Below are 23143 nucleotides of genomic sequence, written 5' to 3'. Positions count from 1 at the left end.
CTCTTAGATTTGTCATTGACTGAATCAGCAGCATTTACACATATTTCCATTTGATACAGATTCACATAGCCTCTGCGATACAATAAGATACAGCAGAAGTAGTGTTAAACAGAAAGGAGAGAGGAACCATTGAATCAGAAATAGCTTGGGCTATGAAAGAGTGGAACGCAAGTGGGAAACAACAAAAATAATTTCCTGTTTAAGTCTATTTACAACAGCTGGAACAGAGAAAAGCAGTGCATTCATACACCACCACAACAACAAGCATATATGCACAAGTCAGTCCTCTTTCACCCACTGCAACTTTGACACATTTTAAAGTCTCATTGAAAAATAAGTGAGGTCGAGAACGTGATGGTGCATGCACCCTGTTACCTAGCCTACGTGGTGGAGTGTGCGTTTGTGAAGGTTCCCTGAAGCAGTAATTTACACTGATTCTCAGTGAGTGCCGGCATCCAGTTCAGATTCTTGACTGTGCGAAGGGCGCACATTCAAAGTATAGAGATTTAGCGATCGTTCCATTGACCTGTTTCAGAAGCTGAATCACGATAACAGGTGGGATTACCCCCTCACCATGTGTTATAAAATCTCTCTCTGCTTCGCAAGTGTTGGCGCTCCTGCAGATATGCCCTGTTCCACTTTAAGCCCGTGATGATGCGTTATAGAGCTGCACTTATCAGGTTGCCTGTCGTTTACCCTCTAACACCCCTGAGATCAAACATCCATATGAGTAGTGTGAGTTTTGGAGAGAATAAACTTCTACGACGTGCTGGTAGTAATGTAGGGCAATACTCCAGCTGAGATTTTAGTGAAGTAGTTGAACTTTTTTTAAACTAAGGTTAGTGTTTCATTATGTGAACTGCAGTGAAAGGAGGTCAGCTGTTAAGGGAACCACTATGACATACTGTTCATTCTTAAGTATTAAAACATTCTCTTACATGAAATTAGAAATCACTGTCAGAATTAGGTTTTTTTTCATAGTCAACCCTTAAATACTAAAAAAAATTTACTTTACATATGGCCTTGAAAGACACAAGTATGACTGCAACGACTCTGGGTACTTTTTGTCATCTCAATGAGACTTTTGTGGCTGGATACAAAACCTTTAGAAGTGCTTGCATCAGTGCTTCAAAAATAGCCAGAAAGATATGTGGAAGCCACATCACTCCTTACATCTCTAGCCAGATCAGTGTGGGCTCAAAGCTGCCTCATCACATTGCAATGTAAGCAGGATGATTGGATAGTAACAGTCACATTGAAAAGACAAGTGTATCCACAGCCTCTGGGCTTGCAATGTGGAATTCGGCTCAGTTGTTAAAGCAAAGAATATCCAAGCCAGAAATCCTAGGGTGTAATCCCAACTGAGTTGATTTAGCACTACCATTTCTCTCAGGCATGCTAGCCGGTTCAGTCCTTAAAGCGCTAAGCTTATCACGAGTTACGTGCTTGTTTGAGTATTATTTACAGAAGCATATACACTATGCAGGGTGCTTCCCCCCCAACAAATCTTTTAGGCTCATAGTTAGCACATATCTTGATGCATCTCAACAGCAACCACACAAAGGCTGAGCTCATAGGCTGGCAGGGTTCCCAGCCTTTAAAAATAATACCAGGATATACTCAACTGGCTCCCACCCTGGGCAGCAAACAGGAGCGTGTGTACATGGATTGTCAGAATAGCATAAAGCAAAGCAAGTAAAGAAGTGTGACTGTGGACATTTCAGGACTTTAGGTGGTTGTTTTGATCACTTACTAAGCAGCTGCTCCACTCCTGTTACAAAAGCATGTTAATTTTTTTTTTTTTTTTTTGTTACATATTACAAACATGCAGCCATGTTTTTTTTAAATGAGAGAAACAGGAGCAAAAGGTGTAGGAAATAAAAGCAACAGAAGCACACAGACAGAGAAAAAAGTGTTTCAAATCCCTGCCTGGATGAGCTGCAGCAGTTGTCGTCAGATTATATTTGACTGAAGTGACTGAAGGGGTGAGATGCAAGGAAACTTCCACTCATTTCCCAATAGGGTGTTAGTGAATGCCAAGTATCCCTTAAGCTGCCCCTCACAGATTTGGTAAGCAAGCAATTATTCACATATATCTTCCAAACCCTCCCGCTGAAGCTAGCTACCAGCATAGAAAGGGAAGATGAAGCTCAAAGAACACATTGTGATCATGGTTCCTAACTCCCGTACACACATTATTTTGGTGTCATTCAGGATGCAAAAATGAAAAAAAAAAAAAACTATACAGAATACAAAGTGCATTAACTCATCCCATCCTACCCCTGCCCGATGACACACACACCTACTGTAATGCATCTTGGAACACTGAAAACCAAGATATAAGGGAGGCGGTAGCGCAGAGTGCACAGAGGGGGCAGAGCTGTGCGTTGTGGGAAGGCAGAGAAGGCTGTGACCTTGTGGGCCGCCGTGACCTTGTGGGCCGCCTAAACCTCCGTCCCTCCCATCCCGCCCCACCCACATATAAGCAAATGGAGTTTTAACTTATACAACTCTGCCCGATATGTTAAAGCCAGTGGTGCATGGGGATGTAAAAGGAAGAGAGGGGAGTGGATGGACATATTGGGGACACAGGTGAAGTGGAGGAGGGATGCTTGCTGGGAATCCCGGGGGGGAAGGGGGGGAGGGTGCTTCTTGAATGACAAAGGCTAGCCAGCTAGCTTGCTGGTCACCAAGGAGGACTTCCTCTGGGGTAGATCTTGTGGCGTGGGAATGTGGTCACCAGTTACCAGATTCTTGTCAGGCCCTGCCACAGGAAGCTGTTTGTTCTTCATCTTGGCCTTGGCCATGTTGTAGTCACCCGAATCAAAGTACTTTTGCTGCGTGAAAAGAGAGAGCAGAGGTGCTACAAAGTTTAGCGACATGCTAAATACTGAGAACAGTGCTTACATATTTGTACAAAGGGTTATTGCTGATTGCACTAGTGCTATAGAAAACTTTCCAAATGTATTCCTGTGTAACAGATGGAGGAAAATTCATACTCATCTTTAGCAGCCTGAGTTTAACTACCATATTTTTTTAATGCTGAACACCACAATCATACCCATAAACCAGAACAGCTTTAAAAACCGGTTTTGTGTGTGCCTAATAAAATTTGAAACAATGCTAACTGAATGTAGCTTTAAGACCCAGCCGCATCATCTTCTACCTCCTTCCAAATTGCCTTTTATAAAATGAGGATACAGTCACCATATAAGCTGTAATCATTATAAAGCATGCTTTGCATTTCCTTCTTTAATATTGTTCCTTACTATAAATTTAACAGTGTTCAGTTTAACAGCTAAAGAGAACTAGAACCAGCACAATAACAAATATGTCGATAGTGCTCACACATCAGAGAAGATACCACAGTGGTAATGCTATTCTCTTTAATCAAATCATATGCTTATGTTTCAACATTTAAAAAATTTAAGTATGAGATTACCTACCTCCTCAGTCTCTGATAGTGTTTATTATCTTATGATAAAACGCTTTTCCCTCTGAATGTCTTGGCTACTCCTACTCCTACCCATGTTTCCCAGAATGACTTTCAACAACCTCTAGAGGTGGAAGCATATAGAGCATGTGCAGGTGGAGAGAGACATACAATTTTAAATCCGGGAAAAGTGAGATTGGAGTTAAAGTTTCCTTTGGGTGCTCTGTTCTGCAGTTCAAAATACAAATTAAAGTTACTCTGTCACACAAGCTGTACTGCACGTGCCATCAATCTAGCAGCTTTGTATTCCAGTCTATTGAGGATGGAGAAATTATTTTTCTCTTCGTTTCAATTAATCTACCCTTGTAGCACTGATGAATCAACAACTCAATGGTGGTTCTAGGTAGAGCCTTGATTCTTTGGTTTCTAAGGTGAGCATAAACTTTATCAGTTAGGTTTTTAGATCGCTGATATCTTTATTAAAAATTAAAGATATGTTCACTGCAATTACATTCAAATTGTTCGTTGTTCAATAATAGTAACAGCAGCTTGACCATACCAAAACAACAGCTATCCTTTTTCAATTTTACGTGGGGTGCAGGTGTTTAATGACTTGTTTTCTGAGAAGCTCTCATTAACGCACAGTCCTGTTTTTCCACTGCTGTTGCGGCTGCTGCTGTCTCTGATCGCATCATAGGCAAACTATAGTAACTCACTCCTTTTTGTAGTCTCTTCATCAGGAAGTCTGACCCACCGGGTCTCTGGCCCAGACCAGGATATTTGGCCTTCAGCTTCGCCTCTTCTGCTTTAACTGGGTTTGCATTTTTCTCTTGAGAGTCCTGTAGAGACAAAAAAAAAGGTTTAACCCTCTTGTTTTTCAGAAAAACAGGGATCCTTTAAAATGTCGGTGGATGCAGCTTCAGAAAAGTTCACAACTAGAACAGCTGGTCATGTGATAGCCACTCACTTCTGGCCACCCTGCAATTCTACAACTTTTTCCACAAAGACTACAAGTTTACTGTGGAGCACAGGACCAGTACATTAAAAACACCTAAAAGTAATGCTGTGAAAGGGATTCAAAAGCATGACAGTGACTAGCGGAAACTTCATATACTCCATGATAGCATGAGTCACAGCATGACTGTCCTCCTCTTACAGTCTCTCATAACACCATAATGCCTGAGAGGAAACTTGGTACGACCAGGGACCTTAAGAATGAATGCTGAATGATTTTAGAAGCTTATGATAGTAACAAACAACTAAAGCTCTATTGGAAAGTTGTGTTGCTAAAGATCTTGTGACCAAAATATTGTTTATGCATATATTAAAAATAAAACTAGAATGTATAAAGCTGAAATCTCAAAATTACTATAAAACTAAACGCTGTAACAGAGTCCATTATTTATAGTAACTGAATTCTGCAACTTTCCATTTTTTAAACAAGACACAAAATCTATGCTATTAATTGCTAAATCCTATTGTGATCTTGTGCTCAACTGTGTTTCTGGTAATAGTAACTACTATGTTATGTAGTCATACATTTAGAGAAAATCTGAAAATTTGGGTCAAGAAATAACAACATGACCGGGCTGTCCAAACAATGCTAGGCTTAGATTGCTGAAGCCTACAGTGGGAATTCTGAAACAATGGAAGGGCTTGTGCTGATGCCTCTGCCGAATACTAGTAAAACTAGTCAGACATTGCCATTCAAGTACCCGACAGGTAGATACTGAAGCTACTAATCTGGGGCACCACCCTGTGCACACAGCAGGAGTCAAGCGCTTGACTCCATGTTAAAACTATTTCAGAAAACAGGCTAGTGCAAGACTATAATGGACAAACTCCAAAGGGCATTTAGACATTCCTTATAAACACACCTCAAGTGAGCTGCACAGCATAGACCTACTTCCACTATAGAGACAAGATAGGGCACTCAGCCTATAAAGCTTGCTGGGGCAGGGATAAAATGTGACCCAGGACACAGAAGCCGATGAACAGATTCCCTTGGGGGGGTGGGGGTGGAGGAGGTGTTGCACAGAGTGTGCTGATTCACTTGGGTCCATGAAGAGAAATTGATGAGGTACTATATTTGGTTTTGATGCAGGGAAACTGCAGATTCCAACACAGTCTTTGTGTACACAGTGGAACTGGGGAATATTTAGTTACAGTATAACTAAATATTCCCCTCAGGAAGGACTGTCTTTTTTTGTTCACTTAAAGCAACAGACAGGGTTAAAAGTCCTGTTTATAAGGTTTGCTTAAACTACTGGAAAAGCTTAAATGCACAGGCTGTGTCGCCATACGAAGAGATGAAATATTAAAATAATATTTCCTTTTGTGGCATCAGCTTAATTCACACAGAATCTCAGTAACAAAAACTCATGATTCAAATTGAGTTATGACAATATCAACAGTCATAAAGCAACATCTGTCACTGCAATACAAACAATTTCTATTCCCTTCAACTTTATGATTAGTAGGGCATGAACAGTAATGCACGGTTATAAACAGAAATCAACAAGTTTGCCAAGCAAAGTCTGAATTTTTAACTTCCTACCTTGTAAAGGCTGGGCAACGTTTAGTTTCCACTTTTCATTAGTTTTCTCGTATTGAGTAACGCAATTTAGATATGTGAATAATAAAAACAAAGTTAAAAGTACTTAAAATGAGAAAACTAGACTTTACATTATAACCTTTGCTTTATAGTGTTAGGACTGAACATCTTTCTTGTAAAGATAATAGATACTGACATTAATGTTAGCATCCACCACGGGTGTTTATCTTGTTATTTCTGCCCCACTGTTGGTACAGTGTAAATAAACTTAACGAGTGTCAACACTAATCTAACAGATACTGACATAAGAATGTTTGGCAAACCCTCGATCCTAATAATGGACTACATGGCATCGCTGCTGTGCTTATGGCATAGTATGGAAATGCGGAAGCACTGCAGCTGGTTGTCACAGTCAGTGCAAGACCACCAGGAATCCAGAAACTGCTAGCCATTCAGGAAAGACAGTTTTCTATTCGACTTTAGCGCAGTTATCTTTACTTACTCAGTGTGCACTGAGTGAAATTACCCAGTCATGCCTTTATCTGGAGACCGCAGGCCACACATTTAGTGTGTAAACCCCCCCTCGGGTACAGACCAATGAGGCCTGAGCTGCTGTGGACTCGCCAGCCAATGACACCAAGCAAGGGACAAAACAAAGTGACACACAAGCAAGGTGCTTCTATGCTATGGCAGCTACAACTAAACCACTTCCATTATACAGAGCAGCTCATATCGGCTGTACGCATCTTCCAGGTCTTCCCCGGTGCATTGGTGCAGCGCTAAGCTTACTGCAAACACTTATGCTAACTGATGCTAGCCACTGCTTAGTTAGCATGCTCTGAGGTTAGCTAACAACATCAAGATAGCAGGCAGAAACCCACCTGTTTTTCGTCCTCGTAGTCCACCTGAGTATCCGAGTCCAGGTTTTCTGACGACATTTTGTGAGTGTGGAGGACACGCAGGTGTCTCGTCGGTTGCTGGACCAACTCAAAGAGATGATTATTCAAGGTACCGTTTTGTGTACCTGTACTGGATCTAATCCTGCTTTTCTGAACACGACTGCTCTCCAACAAAAATGGCGTAACGACATATGACATCACCGTTAGGGCCGGCGTTTCCCTTGTAACTAACAAATACAGTAACCAATAGAAGTGGAGTAATATCCCACACGAAGCCAATAAGATTACGTTGAATGTGTCCCGGCTGTGATTGACAACCGGTTGGCCAATGAAATTACAAAGTGAAGACGGAGGCGATGCGGGGGCCGCGCTGCATCAACACAAATCACCACAAAAAACATATTTGGGGTAAAACGTTAGTTTTCAGTTAACGTTTGACATATCAAATCAAAATTATAACAATAAAAAAACAAAACAAAAAGCGGTAGACAAAAGGCTCTGAAGCCCTCTTTGTTTTTAGTTTTTATCTCCCTACTCTGTGATTGGCTCCCTGGTGGTGAACCTGTTGCTGCCATTGATTTCTACAGGTTGCTGCCCGTTAAACATTTAGCGGGAACCTTTATAATAGCTAACACCAAAAGGTTAGCTTTTATTTCCTAGTTCCCCAGAACGACTGTACCGTGTGTTTCTGGTTATTGTTCCCATGTAATTACAAGAGCATAATCTATAGAATAACTTCACGGTAGGTCAAAGTAGTGTGCTAGAGACAAGTAGAGGGCTACATCAGCTAGAAACTAGAAGGTCAGCTAGCTAGTTGCGATTTACAGTAAGTACAGTTTTCTGAGTAGACTCCTATCTGTCCTCAAATTTTCTCTCTTTGCTTTGCTTTTTATTGTATTTTAAATTTTGTTGTTATTTTTCACCAAAGGTATGGCGTGTGCACAGCAAGTGAGAACATCACAGGTAAAATACATTACTCATATGATTTTATTGTGATGTAATCCTGCAAACACTAAGTTGCTTAGCTAGCAGGCAGTTTCCTTTTTTTCCAACGGCAGTTTTTAGTTTTGTAAAAAGTAGTTTTTGTATTAACAATGGATCACTATTAGTGCAAGAGCCAAGGCGTCAACATTATTGAAATAATGTGGAATCACCTTTAGTGGGAATGGAACAAAAGGAAGCCAACATCCAAAGCAGAGCTTTGAATGTCCTTCAAGAAGTGATTCATTCATGTATGGTTTTACTGCAGTAGCAGTGTGTTTGGGATTATTGTTATGCTGAAAGATAAGATAAGATAACTCGTTATTGTCATTGCACAGTCATACATAGTACAGTAGTACAATGAAATTGGAAAACTGTCCTACGTCGGCACTACATATAACACAACACAACACGATATGACACATCACAACGCAACAGAAACACAACACAGTATATTAACTTAGTAATAAAAAAGAAGAAGAAGAAGAAGTGTATGTGTACTGCACACTGTTATTATTGCAACTTGTTATAAATATAAATATTATTATTGTTATTGTTATTGTTTTTACCGTTGTTGCCTCCCCCCCAAAAAAGTCCAGGGAGGTAGCCAATCAGGTCAGCTATTTGCATTGATTAGGGCTATTGCCCTCTTGTAAAAGCTGTCCTTGAGTCTGTGTGCTGTGGTGTAGCTGGAGAACCATACAACGATGCAATATGTCAGCACACTTTCAATGGAGCAGCGGTAGAAGACGGTCAGCAGCTCCTTCTTCAGGTCCATTTTTCTGAGGATTCTCAGAAAAATGAAGCTGTTGTCAATCAGATGCTTTCCAGCTGCTACTGCATGGTGGATCAAATCTAATGTTACTTTTTTGCATTCATAATTACACTTTTGACAAGCTATCCAGTATCACTGACCCCAATCCATAACAGAGCCTCCACTGTGTTTTACAGATGGCTGTAGACACTCAGTGCTGTACCTCTCTCCTGACCTCTGTACATATTAATGTTGATTTGCAACAACATTTTCATATTTGGATTAATTATTTCATTTGAACTGTTGTCAATAATCTTCAGTCCAATTCTTTTGTAATGTGGCATACCTCAGCCTTTTCTTGCTATTTCAGTCCGTAAGAATGGCTTCTTAAAAGCCACTATTCTAGTGAGACTATTTATAATGAGACTTAAGACTTTTGAAGGACATGGTACAGATACTGAAAGCCAATAAAACTGCTGTAGATAGTTTTTAAGGCTTGCCACCTTTGTCCATCACTTTTCCAGTTTTCTAAGATTTCATTGTAAGAACACACGGCACACTATGCTGAGATATGAGATATACTAACAGTAGAGTCACTTGGTTTGTGATAAAAGTATTGTTTGTCATGCATGTTTCATAAGTAATTATTTAAGTTGCATCATGGGTGAAATAACATCAGTGCTTTTTTTTTCAAATATCAACAGACTTACACAGAAACAAATTGTGGCACTAATATTGAGGTCCACAAAGATTAGAAAAATTCTGTTTGTGTATGTATTAAATAAGGTGCTATAGCTGAAACGCAGCTGTTGGAGGGCAGGATTTCTAATAATTGTGTTACCTGTCATGACTAAGCAGTGCTGAGTCTGATTAATTTGTTTCACTCATACAGAGCACTCAGCTGTTTCCTAATCAGATTGCCTCGGAGCAGCAGTCATTGGTTGTTATGAAGAAGCTTCTGGCCATTGCAGTATCTGGCATCACATACCTCAGGGGCATTTTCCCGGGGAAAGCCTATGGGAAAAAATATGTGGAAGGTTAGATTACATATGAACCTAATTTGACTGTACATCCTATTAGCTTTCAAGTTCACTTACCTGGAAAAAGTTCCATAGAACATTCACGCGTTCTATTTTTTCTTTTTAGATCAGCAAGTGATGATCCTCAGAGAGGAGCACAGCTGTCCTGGTGCCACTCAGATTCTTCAGTGGTAAATTACAGCAGCTTGACATTTGCTAGCAAGAGCTGTTTATTAGGGTCACTAAAGCCAAATAGACACCATCTTGTGGAGTCATATCAACTGCTCCATTGTGATGTACCAGTTTTGATTTTGTCTTCCAGTGTTATCCCTTTGACAAAATCTGTTCATAGACAAACCCCTACAGAGGTACTTTATGATAGTTCTCGTTTTAGTAGGTGTCACCAGAACTATGTTTTACCATAGGTAGACAAACAGACCTACAAGGTAAAAATAAGACCATCATATCTTTTGTGGTTGGTCAAAAATTGAACTTGATTGAACTTGGTGAAGTTGAAATGATATTCTTGATCTGTTTTCATCAAGAAGATATTTACATGCAGTGAACAAATATAATCTAATTAGTGCAACAGACAATTATGCTTCATAAATAAAACGTTCTAGCTCTTAGGGTCATGGAAAATGAGATGAGAAGTATATTGTTATGTTACACGCAACAGTTTCAAGTGTGTAACAGTGTAAATAAGGGACAGGCTGTTGAAGAAATTAGTTTTTTTAAAATTTCTTTTAAATTTACATTACAATTAAATTAATGCCAGTTTGTTCATCAAGAAATAATTTCAGTGGCTCCTTGTTCTTGTTTCATTTTTTGTGCTTAATTTTAATTATTATTTTTTCTATGGATCATAATTGTTTTTAATTTCCACCAGGATGCAAGGATGTTTTGATGCCATCGAAAAGAAATACGTAAGTCACATTTGACCTTTATCAGTCAGAAGATTTGTAATGTACACATACGTTAGGGGAGATTTAAAAAAATAAATTGTAATTTCCACTTTTTTTTGTATCAGAGCAACTAATGCAGTCAAAATGTTGTTTTTTCTTCCTCACCAGCTTCGGACAGTCATTATATCTGTGAGTATTTTGCTAATACTTGAATGTGTGTTCTTGAATAATGACTCTTTGTATTAAAACCAGTTAGGGTCAGCCTGGAAAAGCGAGTGTATCTAACACATGAGCAACTAAATGTCGGAAGAGCTGTAATGTTTTAGATAATTTAGTCTTATATTCTATGCGGTACTGATGTTTGTCCATTTGGCCTTATTTTTTAGATTTATACCGACCCAGAGAACCCACAGGTAAATATCAGGTTATCTTTTTGCAATATTCACTGTTTAACAATTTGAAGGCTGCTCCAGTCTACAGTCTGCATGCCTAAGTATCTATGGGCAAGATACTGAACCCAAGGTTGCTGTCCCATGTGTTCATTGGGGTATGAATGTGTGTGACCGTTAGATGGAAAGAAACTGGTTGTAGAAAAAAGTTCTTGTATTATTGGGTGAATGAGGCACTTTGAGTAGAGTAGAAAAGTGATATATAAGAAGTGGTCCATTTTCCGTTTACTGTCTCCATAGTGATTACCTATAACATCTGGCATGTCGTCTTTTTCAGAAAGTGACCGAGTTTTACCACTTTAGGATCCAGTACTCTGCAGCAGGGGCACACATGGATTTTGAAAGGTGGGGTGTGTTTATGCTTACAGATTACACTCACGTATGAGAAAGTAACTTGAGTTTCTGTTTTAATTGTTACCTAGTCAATCTTTGAATTTGCCTGTCTTTCTTCGGGCCAGAAGTTGCTTGAAAGTTGGAGAAAAGAAGTGAGGAGCTTAAAGAGTTTTATGTATGAGTAAAACTTAAACCCAAGGTGATATGTCTGTTATTGTGTCAATAAATCGAAGCCTTGAAAGAATGATTACTATATCATTGTATCAGCACTGGGCTACAACTGAATTAAAGGGTGGAGCTCTTAACATCTCTCCAACTGCATCATCTTTGAAATGTGACTTCAGAGTGACTGGCTTATGTTAGACCACCCCAAGAAACTATATACCCTTTACCTGCCAGTGTAATGATTGTCTGGCAGAGCAGCTGAAGTAGCGGGCCCTTTTATGCTCATTTTTCTTCTTGCTTGACTTTCTTGATCAGCAATAACAACATCAAAGTCTCATCAATGTCATGTGGAAACACCAGGAAAGCCATCATCCTGCTGGTGAGGAAGCTCTACACTGTGATGCAGTACCTGGGCCCTCTGCCAGAAAATGTCTACCTCAACATGAAGCTGGCTTACTATGACGATGGTAACACTCACATCAAAATTAATGATTAGCATTAATTATATAGAACCCACATTTTTTTAAGGCTTTGAACATTTTTATTATTATTTTTTTATTAATTCATTATACCAATCACAATAAAGACTCTTAAATCCAGTGTTTTAAGTGGTGCTGCTTGATGTCTCATACGTGCCCCAGCTTTGATCTTTTTTGGCAGTTATTCAACAATGGTGATGTGCTTTTCTGTTTTTTGAAAAGTAGACAAAAAGAGATGAAGGTCTGGGTTTAGATGATTCATACGCAGGAAAAACAGAAAATTTTTCAGTGTGTTGTTACGATTTGCATATTTTCCTCAAATGGTGTCCAAGTGAATATTAACATATTAACAACAGTTCATTAACTTTTTTGTTTTTTTTACTGCCACTAAGTTTCTACACATACTCACACATTATATATCTATTCAGCTAATGCAAGTATCTAATCACACAATAACATAGTGAGAAACCCAGCCCATGCGCCAGACAGCAGTTGAGAGTACCCAGCCCTCTTGGAGTCACTGGATGGGGTGCTGGAGAGTGCTCCATCCAGAAACTTCATTGTTTCGCAGAGAGACTGTAACACTCATATGGGCAATAACAATGTGACTTGGAAGAACTGCCTGCCCTGACTTTGAATGTGGCATGGTCATTGGTTCAAAACAGGCTGGTCTGCGTATTTGAAAAAGCTGCTGATTTTCCCTTTCACTGTTGCTTCACTCTGTGTTTGCTTTTTTATTTTCCAGTTACTCCTCAGGCATACCAACCACCCGGCTTTAGGGAGGCTGACTGTGACACTATGGAGTTTGAACAGGAACCTGTCAAACTGACCATGGGGGAGGTGGTCAGCCCCTACCATACCTTAAAGTTTGACATGGCAACAGAAAGACACAGGCTAGAGCAGGTTAATTGAGAGAACTGTAAGATAAAGGGATAGAAAGTGATAAAAGACATTAAAATGCATATAAAGGTTTTTGTCTTTCTTTTTCATGAGGTTTATGTTAAATGTGCAGCTTTTTCATATTAGCCCTTCTGAGAGCTCAATAAGGCATATTCTTTAATTATTCAGGTGGAGGAAAAGTGGGTCTTGAAGATAGATGAAGAAGATGCCATCACCCAGGTCAGTGGACAAATACTTGGTTTTTTTAGCCCATTAAGTGATTTATGTTGTTTACAGTATTATTTATCCTGCGTAATAGCACATTATCATTTTAGACACAATAGTCTTTACAATGGCCAAAAAAGCATTGCTAAATGTGTTTTATTTACATAACCCTGGTAAATCAACATGATGTGTATAACTCGTTGTCATTTTTATAGCAGATTTTACAAATTTTCCTGCTTTTTTTCCTCGAAAATGTGCTCTACATATTCATTTTATGTTAGAATGAAGTATGTTCTTGAGATCATTGTCCAATGCACTGAAGTAGTAGCTTCACTACTAACATACAAAGTGGGAAGTACCTAAATGATGCAAAAACCGGTGAGTCAGTGTCAGCATTTTGTCATTGTGGTAAGTTTTGACATTTTCCAGTCATGATGTTCAGTAAAGCTGTTGTAACCCCATAGAGTGAAGACCCTAAATGTGTGGAGGAGGCTCAAAAGGAGAACACAATCCTGGAGAACACTGGTAAAAATCTGTAAACATAAAACAGTCTAAAACAAAGCAATAACTGAAAGTCTCCCATCTTATTTTGTTAAACTTATTTTCAGGATGTCTCAGTTAATAAACTGAAAAATCTTAAACTGAAAGATGTAGAATAAATATTATTGCTAGACTCTGTTAGTAGTCTTGACTAAATATGATAATAATAACTCAAGCTGAACTAAAACAATCTTAAGGTATTTGTGTTTTATGAATTCTAGAGGTGCAGGTGAGCTGTCATGAGGAGATCAATACTTGTGAGGAAGTCACAGAGGTATGTGTGACTCACTGATGATGCTCAACACATTGTGAACAGGTGACATTTAAAAATATATGACGACTTGGCCGTTAAAATGCACTATATCTGTTACATATGCCTGTGGTTTGTAGCTTTGTTGTTGTTTGTTGCATCGACTCAAAATATAAAAGCCAAACCAAAGAAAAACTTCTTTTGAGAAGTTATAGGAGAAATTATAATATTTTGTATCTGAGCATTCTGAATATTGATATTCTAGCGTTTTTTGGGAGCTGAAACTAAAAAAGTGTTTCAAGAACTGTTTTGTAAAATTGACTGGTTAACTGATGTGGAAGTTTATGGCGAGGTGAGGCTTATCCCCTAATGTTTCCATGACAGATAGAAAAAATAAAAATAAAGATCTGGATTTGATTCCAAATGTTGATCTTGTAGCTGTTCATCGAAACTCTTACTATGAGGTCCAAAGAGATACAAGTTAAGGAAACCATTTATGAGACTCAATAAAAGGAATGAAACAGTTAATGCATTATTTTTGTGAATCCTTGAGTTAAAGCTGAAAGTCTGCACTATTTACAAAAAAACAGTGTTATTATCCAGAAATGTGGGGGGTTAACTTTGCCTTCAAGAGCGCTATAAATGCTAATACTAAAAAGTTAAGGACCTCTAATCTGTTCAAAACGCAAAAATGCTGACGGCAGCCGAGTGCCTCAAGTGTACTTAATAATCACTGGCTTTAAGGATCATCTCTCCTCTGTCAGATGGACACTCTGGTGAAGAAGACTTCTTATATGGAGGTGGGGACGAAAAGGACCAGGAGTGGAAGGATCATCAAGCCAACTATGGTCAGTCTAACATTTAAAACCTATTAGCTACAGGTCCTCGCCTCACTCTATTACAGCTTGACAACCCCCTCCACACTAAAACACTTTGTAACTGTGCAGAAATTGAAATTGTACTTATGAAACTCTCTAGAGTTTGTAACATTTTGAACAGTGGAAGACTAGTTGCCTTTTTTAAGGCAGCAATTACTATATTATCATGTAAACCTGATGTCTTAATCAGGCACATCTTTGAAATATATAATAGATATGGGCCCAATAAGGTCATCTCTGCTCATTTAGGATGTAATGGTCTTCAAGCACAAAAAGTAAGCACAAAATCAGGCATGAAAATGGTCATGTAGCTGCTTAAGTAGCATTGCTAACATCTTCTGTAATTCTGTAATAATGAAAACTCTTTTTATTATACAGACTTTTGTAGATTTTGCAAGGTTGGAAAAGTAAAGTGTGTTTCTCTACGTTTGTCAGCAGGAGACAAACCTAAGCATGCATGGGCAACAAACAGACTGTAGTTAAATAAATGAAAATAATTTGGTAGTTTATCCAAAACTACTACCTGTTGTCAAAAGAAATGTAAATGTGGGTGGAAACATGTCCTCACATGACCTATCACTCGGTTCGTAAAAACACGATTTGATTTGTTTGATAATACTGCAGTATTCGTGCATAACCAAGATGTGTTCTGCAGATTTAGGATTAATAAGTGGAAAATGCGTAGGAACCGTTTGTTCCACAGATGAGTCAACACTGGTCGCTTTGGTTTCTCAGAGTGGGATGGTGCCTGTCAGTAGACACATAAAGCTGTGCTTTACTAAATGTCAAATGCATGTTTCTTCTGCTGTTTTCAGGCTTCTCAGTTTCCCACCAGTCAGGAAACGCCGTCCACCGACTTGCCTACGAAGAAACGTAAGTTTAGCGAGCCTAAAGAACGCTACTGACATCACAGCCTACTGTTAATCCAGCAGTGATGTTTTTTCTTTTTTGAATTTCGATTTTGATCACAAGTTCCACAGTTTGATTTTTAGAACGTGTTACTGACTTTTTTTGGCGATGTTTCAGAAACATTTTGAGGTTGTGCCATTACTGTCCGATGGTTAGGTTTGTTGTTTGAATGACATAGTGATCTGAAATACATTGTTAAATGATGTTCATCAGTAATGTTGGAATACCTATGCCCAAAACAGTGTTTGTTACTTTTTAATGGTTGTTTGTTTTATTGTAACCATTATATATGCCCTATGTATAAATCAGTTTGCAAACTTTAATTAAATAGAAAGAGGGCATCAAAGTATAACCTGTGTTTTCAACTTGTTAGTGGAAAGGGGGACAAGGTACTACAAATTTGGCTGTAAATTATAAAAATGAGTTTTTACACATAGATATTTTTGCTGTATTTCTAAGTTTGTGCATTTATTTGCTCCATAGTGTAAGGGTTTATACATTTTCCACTGGAGTGACAGAGCTCCAGTTTAATGAAATATGCAGCACTACCTGCTGTGTCAATATCTTATGAATAAAATAGGGCATTTAAATTTTTTCAGATGATACATTTTTCATTATTAGGTGTCATAAAAACACTGTGGTCATTTCTTGATTTGGGAAAAGATGATGTACTCAACCACTAAAGCTTAAGCACTGAACACTTTCAACCCATCTCTGAAAGAATGTTTAAAAAAACCCTGCCTGCCTCTTGGAAAAACAAAACCTCAGTCTTTGAATAGACCCTGAAATGCCACCATTTGCATGCGAGGTGCCTTAAATGAAGCTGTTAAGTGAAAGTGGATTATATCTGTACACAGTGACCTTTGGGCCCAGATAAGGGCCCATCAGCAGCCTCCCGCCCTGCAAGCTGTGTGTTTTTAATCTATTGTTTTTCCCAGAGAGAGGGACATTTGCTGATAGACTGCCTTAACCCACTGCAGATCAATACTGCAGGAAGCCTTTGTGATGCATATCCAAGCAGCCTGCCCCCTCTCCCCACGTCTGCAGCAGGCCAGAGTGGAGAAAGAGAGACTCCATCAAATCAGCCCTCACTTCCTAACTCAGGCATTGTCTTGGTCGTCACATTTATTTCATAGTCTTTGTGTTTTATGGGCATTTCTGAAAACAGAGAAGCATAAAGCAGAATGGACTGGGAAATCCATGGTGGACAATACCCACTCACCGATGCGTTGGTGCTCTTTATGAGCTGTGAAATGAATCAGGGTTACCTAACCTCTCAGCCTGACTTTAGTGCCCTTTTCAGCATTTTTATTATTTTAACAGCAGGAGATTCTCTTGCTGTTGATAAGTGATGAAATGCCTTGACAACAAAGGCTTCTTTACAGGTGTTTTCATGTATTGTTGATAAACAGTATCTCAGTTATAGTAGAGATATTGTTACAAAGAAAAAATGCCTCAAGGCCTGGAAAATATAATGGCCTGACAAATAAAAATATTGAGAAATTATCTTCACTCAAAGGGGTTAACCTCTGGTGATTCAAGACTTTAATGCTTAGAGACGCAGACACTGTTCACATTTTTGTTAAAATTGTAAGAATGATATAAGGCCATGCTTTAAGGGTTGGTCAGTGTTCCTGTTAGGCACGTTCCAAATATCTAATGATAAAGGGTGGAAAAGAAATCTAAATTGCATTTTTACTTAGATATCAGATGAAACCATCAATCCTTCATTTGATCCTGGGACTCTACATCATTTCTGTACACACACGTCCCACAGAAATGAATTCTGAAATTAAATTCAGAGACACACGTCCAGTGGCCAGTGTTAACAGATCAATCACCTGGTCAAACAGCAGGAGGGGCCCACCGGATGGCTCTGCAAACCAATCACAAACATGGGTTCGGATTGTCTAAGTCGATAGCTCTGGTCCATGGCTGCTTATGTACGGTCAAGGCAAGACACACTGACAGGCTGATGGACAGACAGCCGCAGTCCATCCCAGGGCTCCATATAGATTAAAGCCAGCTTCTGTGGGCCTATAGTGGCGTTGCAGTGATTGTGCCTGCAGGGCCTATAGGCCCCAAGGGGAGGCTGGGCTTTACAGCAATGGGGGAGGAGCACAGGATGGAGTGGACATCCAGCCCAGGGACCGTGACCCTTTTGACCTTGCCAGAAGGGCAGCAAATGTTTCCGAGCTGATTAGCGCTTCCCCAGCAGAGTGCCCTGCTCACAGTTAACCCCTTGGAATCAGATAGTTGGCAGAGATATTGGATGAAATCCAGAAAACATGTCATTCACGTATCTTCTGGAAAACCACATAAAACAGTGAACCATATCTCAATGTATTCTTGATCACTATAATTAATGTTACTATTAATACTATTACTATTGCTTCGCAGTATTTTTTCTTTGCCTTATTTTACTGCCTTTCACCGATTCTCCTTGAAAATTTTGAACTTTGAATTTCCGAATTTGAAAGAGAGTTGCAAACAGGACTTTCCAGACAGTTTTATTGGTTAATATGATTAAAAATGTATCTTAATATATATTATTGAAATAATTCCTTCTGCATAATAAGTAGAAACTCACGTGCATTCTGCTAAAGCAAAGCAATTTTATAAAATGTAAGATAAAATGACATTAAAACAAATTAAAGAAACTGAAACAATTAAAAATGCAGATCACTTTGATTTTAAAGTGTTACAAATAGATATAAATAAGCAAATACTCAAAACAACTTTACAAGATGTAAAAAAAAAAACCCAACAGCCTTAATTTAAAAATGTATTAGTGTTGCACATGTTTACATGAATCTCATGTTCATTCTCCCACAGTCTGAAGTAATTCAGTAAAAGGACGAGATGTCCTTTTCCTGTTTTCCTTATGTGTGGCAGAAGGGCAGCGTTGCTGGGTAAACACTGCCCTTCTGCCATAAATAAGATAAACATTACAGGTACAGTGCGGTGGAAAGGATCATCCAATAATAATTTAATCTGATAAATGATAGTATGTAACAACATTGAAAAAGTTTACATACATATAACCAGGTAACCATATAGACCAACAGTCTCACCATAAAAAGAGTGGACAAATTTAAAAGCAGGAATGATGTATGCTGAATGTCCACAAGGGGGTGATAAGTAGCCATGGACTCTGCTGTACGTATGAGGCCTACATAGATAACTCTGTGCCCTGTGTCTTGGCAGAAAAGCATCTTCTCTCTCATGCACGCCTTAATCAGCTCATGCAGTTTTGCTGCCACACTGTAGACAATTTAAAAAGCATGCGATCCTACTGAACAGCCAGCACAAGGCTATTCAACTTGTCTTTTGAGAGATACTGCAGTGGAGTCAACAGTATTGATCCAAATAAGGAATAATAAAAGGAGGGGAGGATGAGAGCAGGTGGTAGTGGGCCAGCAGATTCAGGGATTTAGTTGCACACCGTGTTTGTATGGTCAACGCTGCTGAGCAGCGAGGGGACCAGTACCTACTCGAAACAGATGCTCAAAGCAATGGGATGTGCCCCCATTGTGATCAGAGTGGACAGCTGAATTGTTTATCACCAAAGGGTCCTTTTCTTCAGTGGAAGACCCGTGCACAATGGAGCCCCCACCGTACTGACATACTGAGGATTTCTGCAGGGTGAAGCATAGAGGTGGGGGGTGAGTAGTTTGTGTGCATTGAGTAATAGGGGGTTTGTAGGGTGAGCCTCTGCCCGTACCCCCTTTTTTCTTTCACTGTGCTCAGATGGACCTCTCTGTGGCCCCCCATCTACTCCATAAAGCCCCCCTAAAGCTACCGCAGGGCAGGGGTTTAAATGTCACGCTTGGCCATCAGAGCGCCCAGCCCCCGGCTCGTGTCTCCTGGGGGAAGCACGCCAAGAGACAGGGTGAGGGAGAGAGGAAAGCTTAGGAGAGGGAGACACTTGCCCTTGCCCCATTGTCCATTATGATAGGCGTGAGCTGGTAACTGACTCCAAATCAAGTGTATCCTCTCACCACGTGTCCTAGCCGTGTCCTGCTTCTGCTCAAACACAAAGGCCCTCTGTGTTTTTATTTTTTCAGCCATCCATAGGTGAATAGCTGCTTTGGTCATGGTATGTCTGAACGAGCAGCTTAAAGGAGGCTGCAGAGTCTAAATTCAGCTGGCCAACGGACTGAATGATAAACACAGTTTGTCACCCCGAGATGCTCGAGATCCATCCACATTGCACTCTGGTGAGCTCTAACATAGCAAGAATCAATGCTAACTTTTTGCGTTCAGTCACACAAGAGGGACTTCAAAACGTTAAAGTGAGTGGAGGGGGTGTGGGGTGACAAAGTGTCAAGCTGAAATACAAGTACAGGACGAAATATACGAGCTGCTGGCCAACTTTATCCCGGCCCAAGGTCCTGGCCCATACCTTATACACACACAAGATTGAGTGTTTTATGTATCTATTTGTTCTAAATAGTGGCACACTTGACCTTGAGGCAAGATGTGTGTGGTTGCAGCTTGGCCCGGGAATCATCCCTCCTGTCAGAGACGGGAGGGAGTGACCTTGAACTGCCGAGGCACAGGCGTAGCTGAGTGCACAAACTCATTTAACTCCTGGGTTTGTTATCGACATGCTGTAATCGTTAACATTATGGATGATGAATAACTACTGACTGCCTTATACCTACGCAATATGTTGCCGTGCCATGCAGACTTGGACCAGCTAGGGGCCCACAGTGGCATTCGTGATGGTCAGGTGACTAAAGGCCCACATCACTTAGAGGTGTTTTTCTACCCACTTACAGCGACAGCTCATCAGGAGAGCCAGCAAAGCACACCAAGGTGCTTAAGGACATAGATCACTTCTGCGCTTTACGCTTTTCTCTCATATATATGTATATATATATATATAATTATTTATTTATTTTTTAGCACACATACCCCGATGTGTACTCAGGAACACTTAACCTCTAGCATCGGCTGTTCAGGCATCTGCAGTGGATTTTTTTTTCTCTGAGTCTGTATTGATCGTTCTAAATGGTTGAATTTACTGTAGTTTCTGAAAAAACTCAGAAAACAGACAAAGAAATTATTATGGTCAACATTGCCACAGCTGGGGGCATGAATTTTACATTTTTAAGCAAGTTAATTAATGTAGAAGTCATTTGTGAAATGAGCACAGAATAAAAACACTATAGAACATTGAGTTCATTTTTTTTTAGAGCTGGAGTGATAGCAGTGTGGTCTCTGATCACCAGATGTTCACAGGAACTAAAGTAAAAAACTAAAAGTTCCTTTGGGCATTCTTATTTGCATCTCCCCCGCATCTGATGAATTTATCTTAATTTTGAATTAGATTAAAAGATCAGCCAGACACAATTCTGAAGTAAGTCTGTCAGCATTTTAACCTGTTAACAAGCTATAAGGACAAAAAAAGCAGATGTCAATTTTAGGCGAGGATGCTCTACATTAAAACAGAATCTAAAATATTCTTTCAATAAAAATTCTAGAAGCAATCAATCAACAATAGTCTCTCGTAGTCTATCAATATGTCAATATGTTTGTTTAAAAAACAAAGAAGAAAACAAAAAAATGATGGACAGAAAACCTTTTTCATTACTAGTTAAACAGATAAGGAAACTTCATGTACTTTATGGTAACACTGACTTGTAAATGCTTTGTTAATGTCGCATAAATTTTGTTTGTTAGCACACTGTGTCACATTTGCAACATAAAGATAGTATTGTATATGGTTATATTTTGTATCCTTACCTGAGCTCACCTTTTTCAGAAAAATAGACCCGTTCACTTAAAATCAGCAAGTGGAGCAAAACAAAAAATACATAAATAAAACAAAAAACCCAACAAAACAGCTGCTATTTCAATGAGAATAGAATCTTTTGTGTGTCACACATTATTCAGAACAACATATGTTTTTAAGAGGTAAACGTTGCTCTTGCTTGCATCACATACATATTGTGTAGTGCTCAAATGTCATGTGTTTGAGTAAGAATAATCTCATTTCAAGCCCTAATTATAATTGCAGGTTTGTTCTGGTACATTTCACAATAACCTTTATCAAAATTAAATAAAAAATGTACTACATGATGCAATACCTTGTGCAAAAAACATAAAATAAAATTGTGCTAAAAATTTCTGAAATTGTACTTGTCAAACTCACTGTACAGTGAAATACCAAATGCAAAACCAGGTCACTGCTGTCAGGCAGCTTTTCACAAGTTGCTCAGAAGTTTTCTGTGGCACTGAATGCACATTTCATATACAATAACTCAGTTTTAACACTAAGCCCTCAGTTTGACCACACACAATCTGCCAGAGGATACAAGAAAAAGTTTGGGATTTTTTCTTCTCTCTCTCTGTGGCCTTAGGAGTTTGACTTTTGCCCTGCCAGTGTTTTCCTGCTCTCCAGGCTTTGAGAGCTTTTCATCTCACCAAGGTGCAAGGGCAGCCACTTCTCTCCACTCCCAGCCCCTTCCCTCCCGTCCAACATGGACGTACACATGCGGATTTCCAATTCAGCTATAGTGTGAGATTAGCAGCTCCACCACCCCAAGGCTGGCTTAAGACAGGAGGGCAGACATCCAGCAGTGTTGGTGGGATGCATGCGGGGGAGCAGATCCCACAAGACTTGTTTGAGGCCACTGTGGATTCGATGGATGAATCCTCAAAACACTCATGTGGTTGTTTAGGCTGAGCTGTGTTCTGAAGTGTCAATTTGTTGTCAACTTGATGACCTCACATATAGCTAACTCTCCACTACGTGGGGAAAAGACATTTAAAGATATGTTATGTTGAAGAAAGCTATTTGATCTGTGGGCTTTTTTTGTTTTCTTTACTACAAAAACCAATAAAGCTGCGTGATTTTTGTTTTTAATTATTGAGGTAATGAATTGATCCATATAACATGATCATGCACGCCGCCTTATTGTTGTATAGGCACAATGGTGCTGTAGGCGCTCTTTTTTTTTTAAACAAAATTTAACATATTTTCTGATATGTTTCTAATTGTGCCAGATGAACTGTAGCAAACCAGATCAGGAAACAAAACATGCGTAAAAGAATGGTAAAAGTTTTCAATAAATGCACACAAAGGTAGTAATTTTAATATACTTTTTTTTTGTTTATTGAACTTACCCTGCACCCTTAAGAACAAAATAGACCTTATTTATTTGACAGTATTACCATGACCTGCAATTGCACATTATTCTGAAATGCTTTTGGCAAAATTCAGCAGACTTACATGGAGATCTATATTAGTCAAAAAGTGATTGGACACCCAGGCCATTTGGCCACAAACCTCCTGCAAAACCCATCAGATGGAGCAGGCATCCGGTAGCAATAGCACCCATTACAACTGACCCGTAACATGTGGCCCAACTACAACTAAATTGTGGCTGAATTATTGATACAGTGGCGTCGGTCGCTTTGCAAGTGGGGGCATGAAAGGAAGCCAACATGGGAATGGTCTGCTAATTTTATATGGGAGCCTCA

The 23143-nt window shown here is 39.4% G+C and overlaps 2 protein-coding genes across 4 annotated transcripts; one reads left to right on the top strand and one right to left on the bottom strand.

Annotated features, from left to right (window-relative positions):
• Positions 1-1043: 1043 nt before the first annotated feature.
• Positions 1044-7099, bottom strand: ensab (endosulfine alpha b). The gene is made up of 3 exons (XM_085423688.1): positions 6869-7099; positions 4150-4272; positions 1044-2837 (listed from the first exon to the last, which is right to left on the bottom strand). The coding sequence occupies exons 1-3, from the start codon at positions 7082-7084 to the stop codon at positions 2667-2669; spliced, it is 510 nt and encodes a 169-aa protein (XP_085279814.1). The 5' UTR covers positions 7085-7099; the 3' UTR covers positions 1044-2666.
• A 379-nt stretch (positions 7100-7478) lies between these two features.
• hormad1 (HORMA domain containing 1) lies at positions 7479-23143 on the top strand. 3 transcript variants are annotated; one of them, XM_085421902.1, is made up of 16 exons: positions 7479-7712; positions 7815-7849; positions 9514-9658; positions 9768-9831; positions 10530-10566; positions 10714-10734; positions 10932-10958; positions 11272-11339; positions 11808-11959; positions 12717-12874; positions 13040-13090; positions 13540-13600; positions 13837-13889; positions 14630-14713; positions 15559-15616; positions 22021-23143. In XM_085421902.1, exons 2-16 carry the CDS (start codon positions 7817-7819, stop codon positions 22026-22028), a joined length of 1020 nt encoding a protein of 339 aa, XP_085278028.1. In that variant the 5' UTR covers positions 7479-7712; positions 7815-7816; the 3' UTR covers positions 22029-23143. The 3 variants fall into 3 exon arrangements, with proteins under 3 accessions (XP_085278028.1, XP_085278029.1, XP_085278027.1); XM_085421903.1 differs by lacking the exon at positions 22021-23143 and having other exon boundaries at positions 12717-12811; positions 15559-16228; XM_085421901.1 differs by lacking the exon at positions 22021-23143 and having other exon boundaries at positions 15559-16228.

The sequence above is a fragment of the Rhamphochromis longiceps genome, linkage group LG11 (assembly GCF_057381845.1).
Source record: "Rhamphochromis longiceps isolate RC_006_pf linkage group LG11, R_longiceps_female_GT1.1, whole genome shotgun sequence".
NCBI lineage: Eukaryota > Metazoa > Chordata > Actinopteri > Cichliformes > Cichlidae > Rhamphochromis > Rhamphochromis longiceps.
Note: the sequence above shows the minus strand (reverse complement) of the source record. Positions and strands in the feature narration are given on the sequence as shown.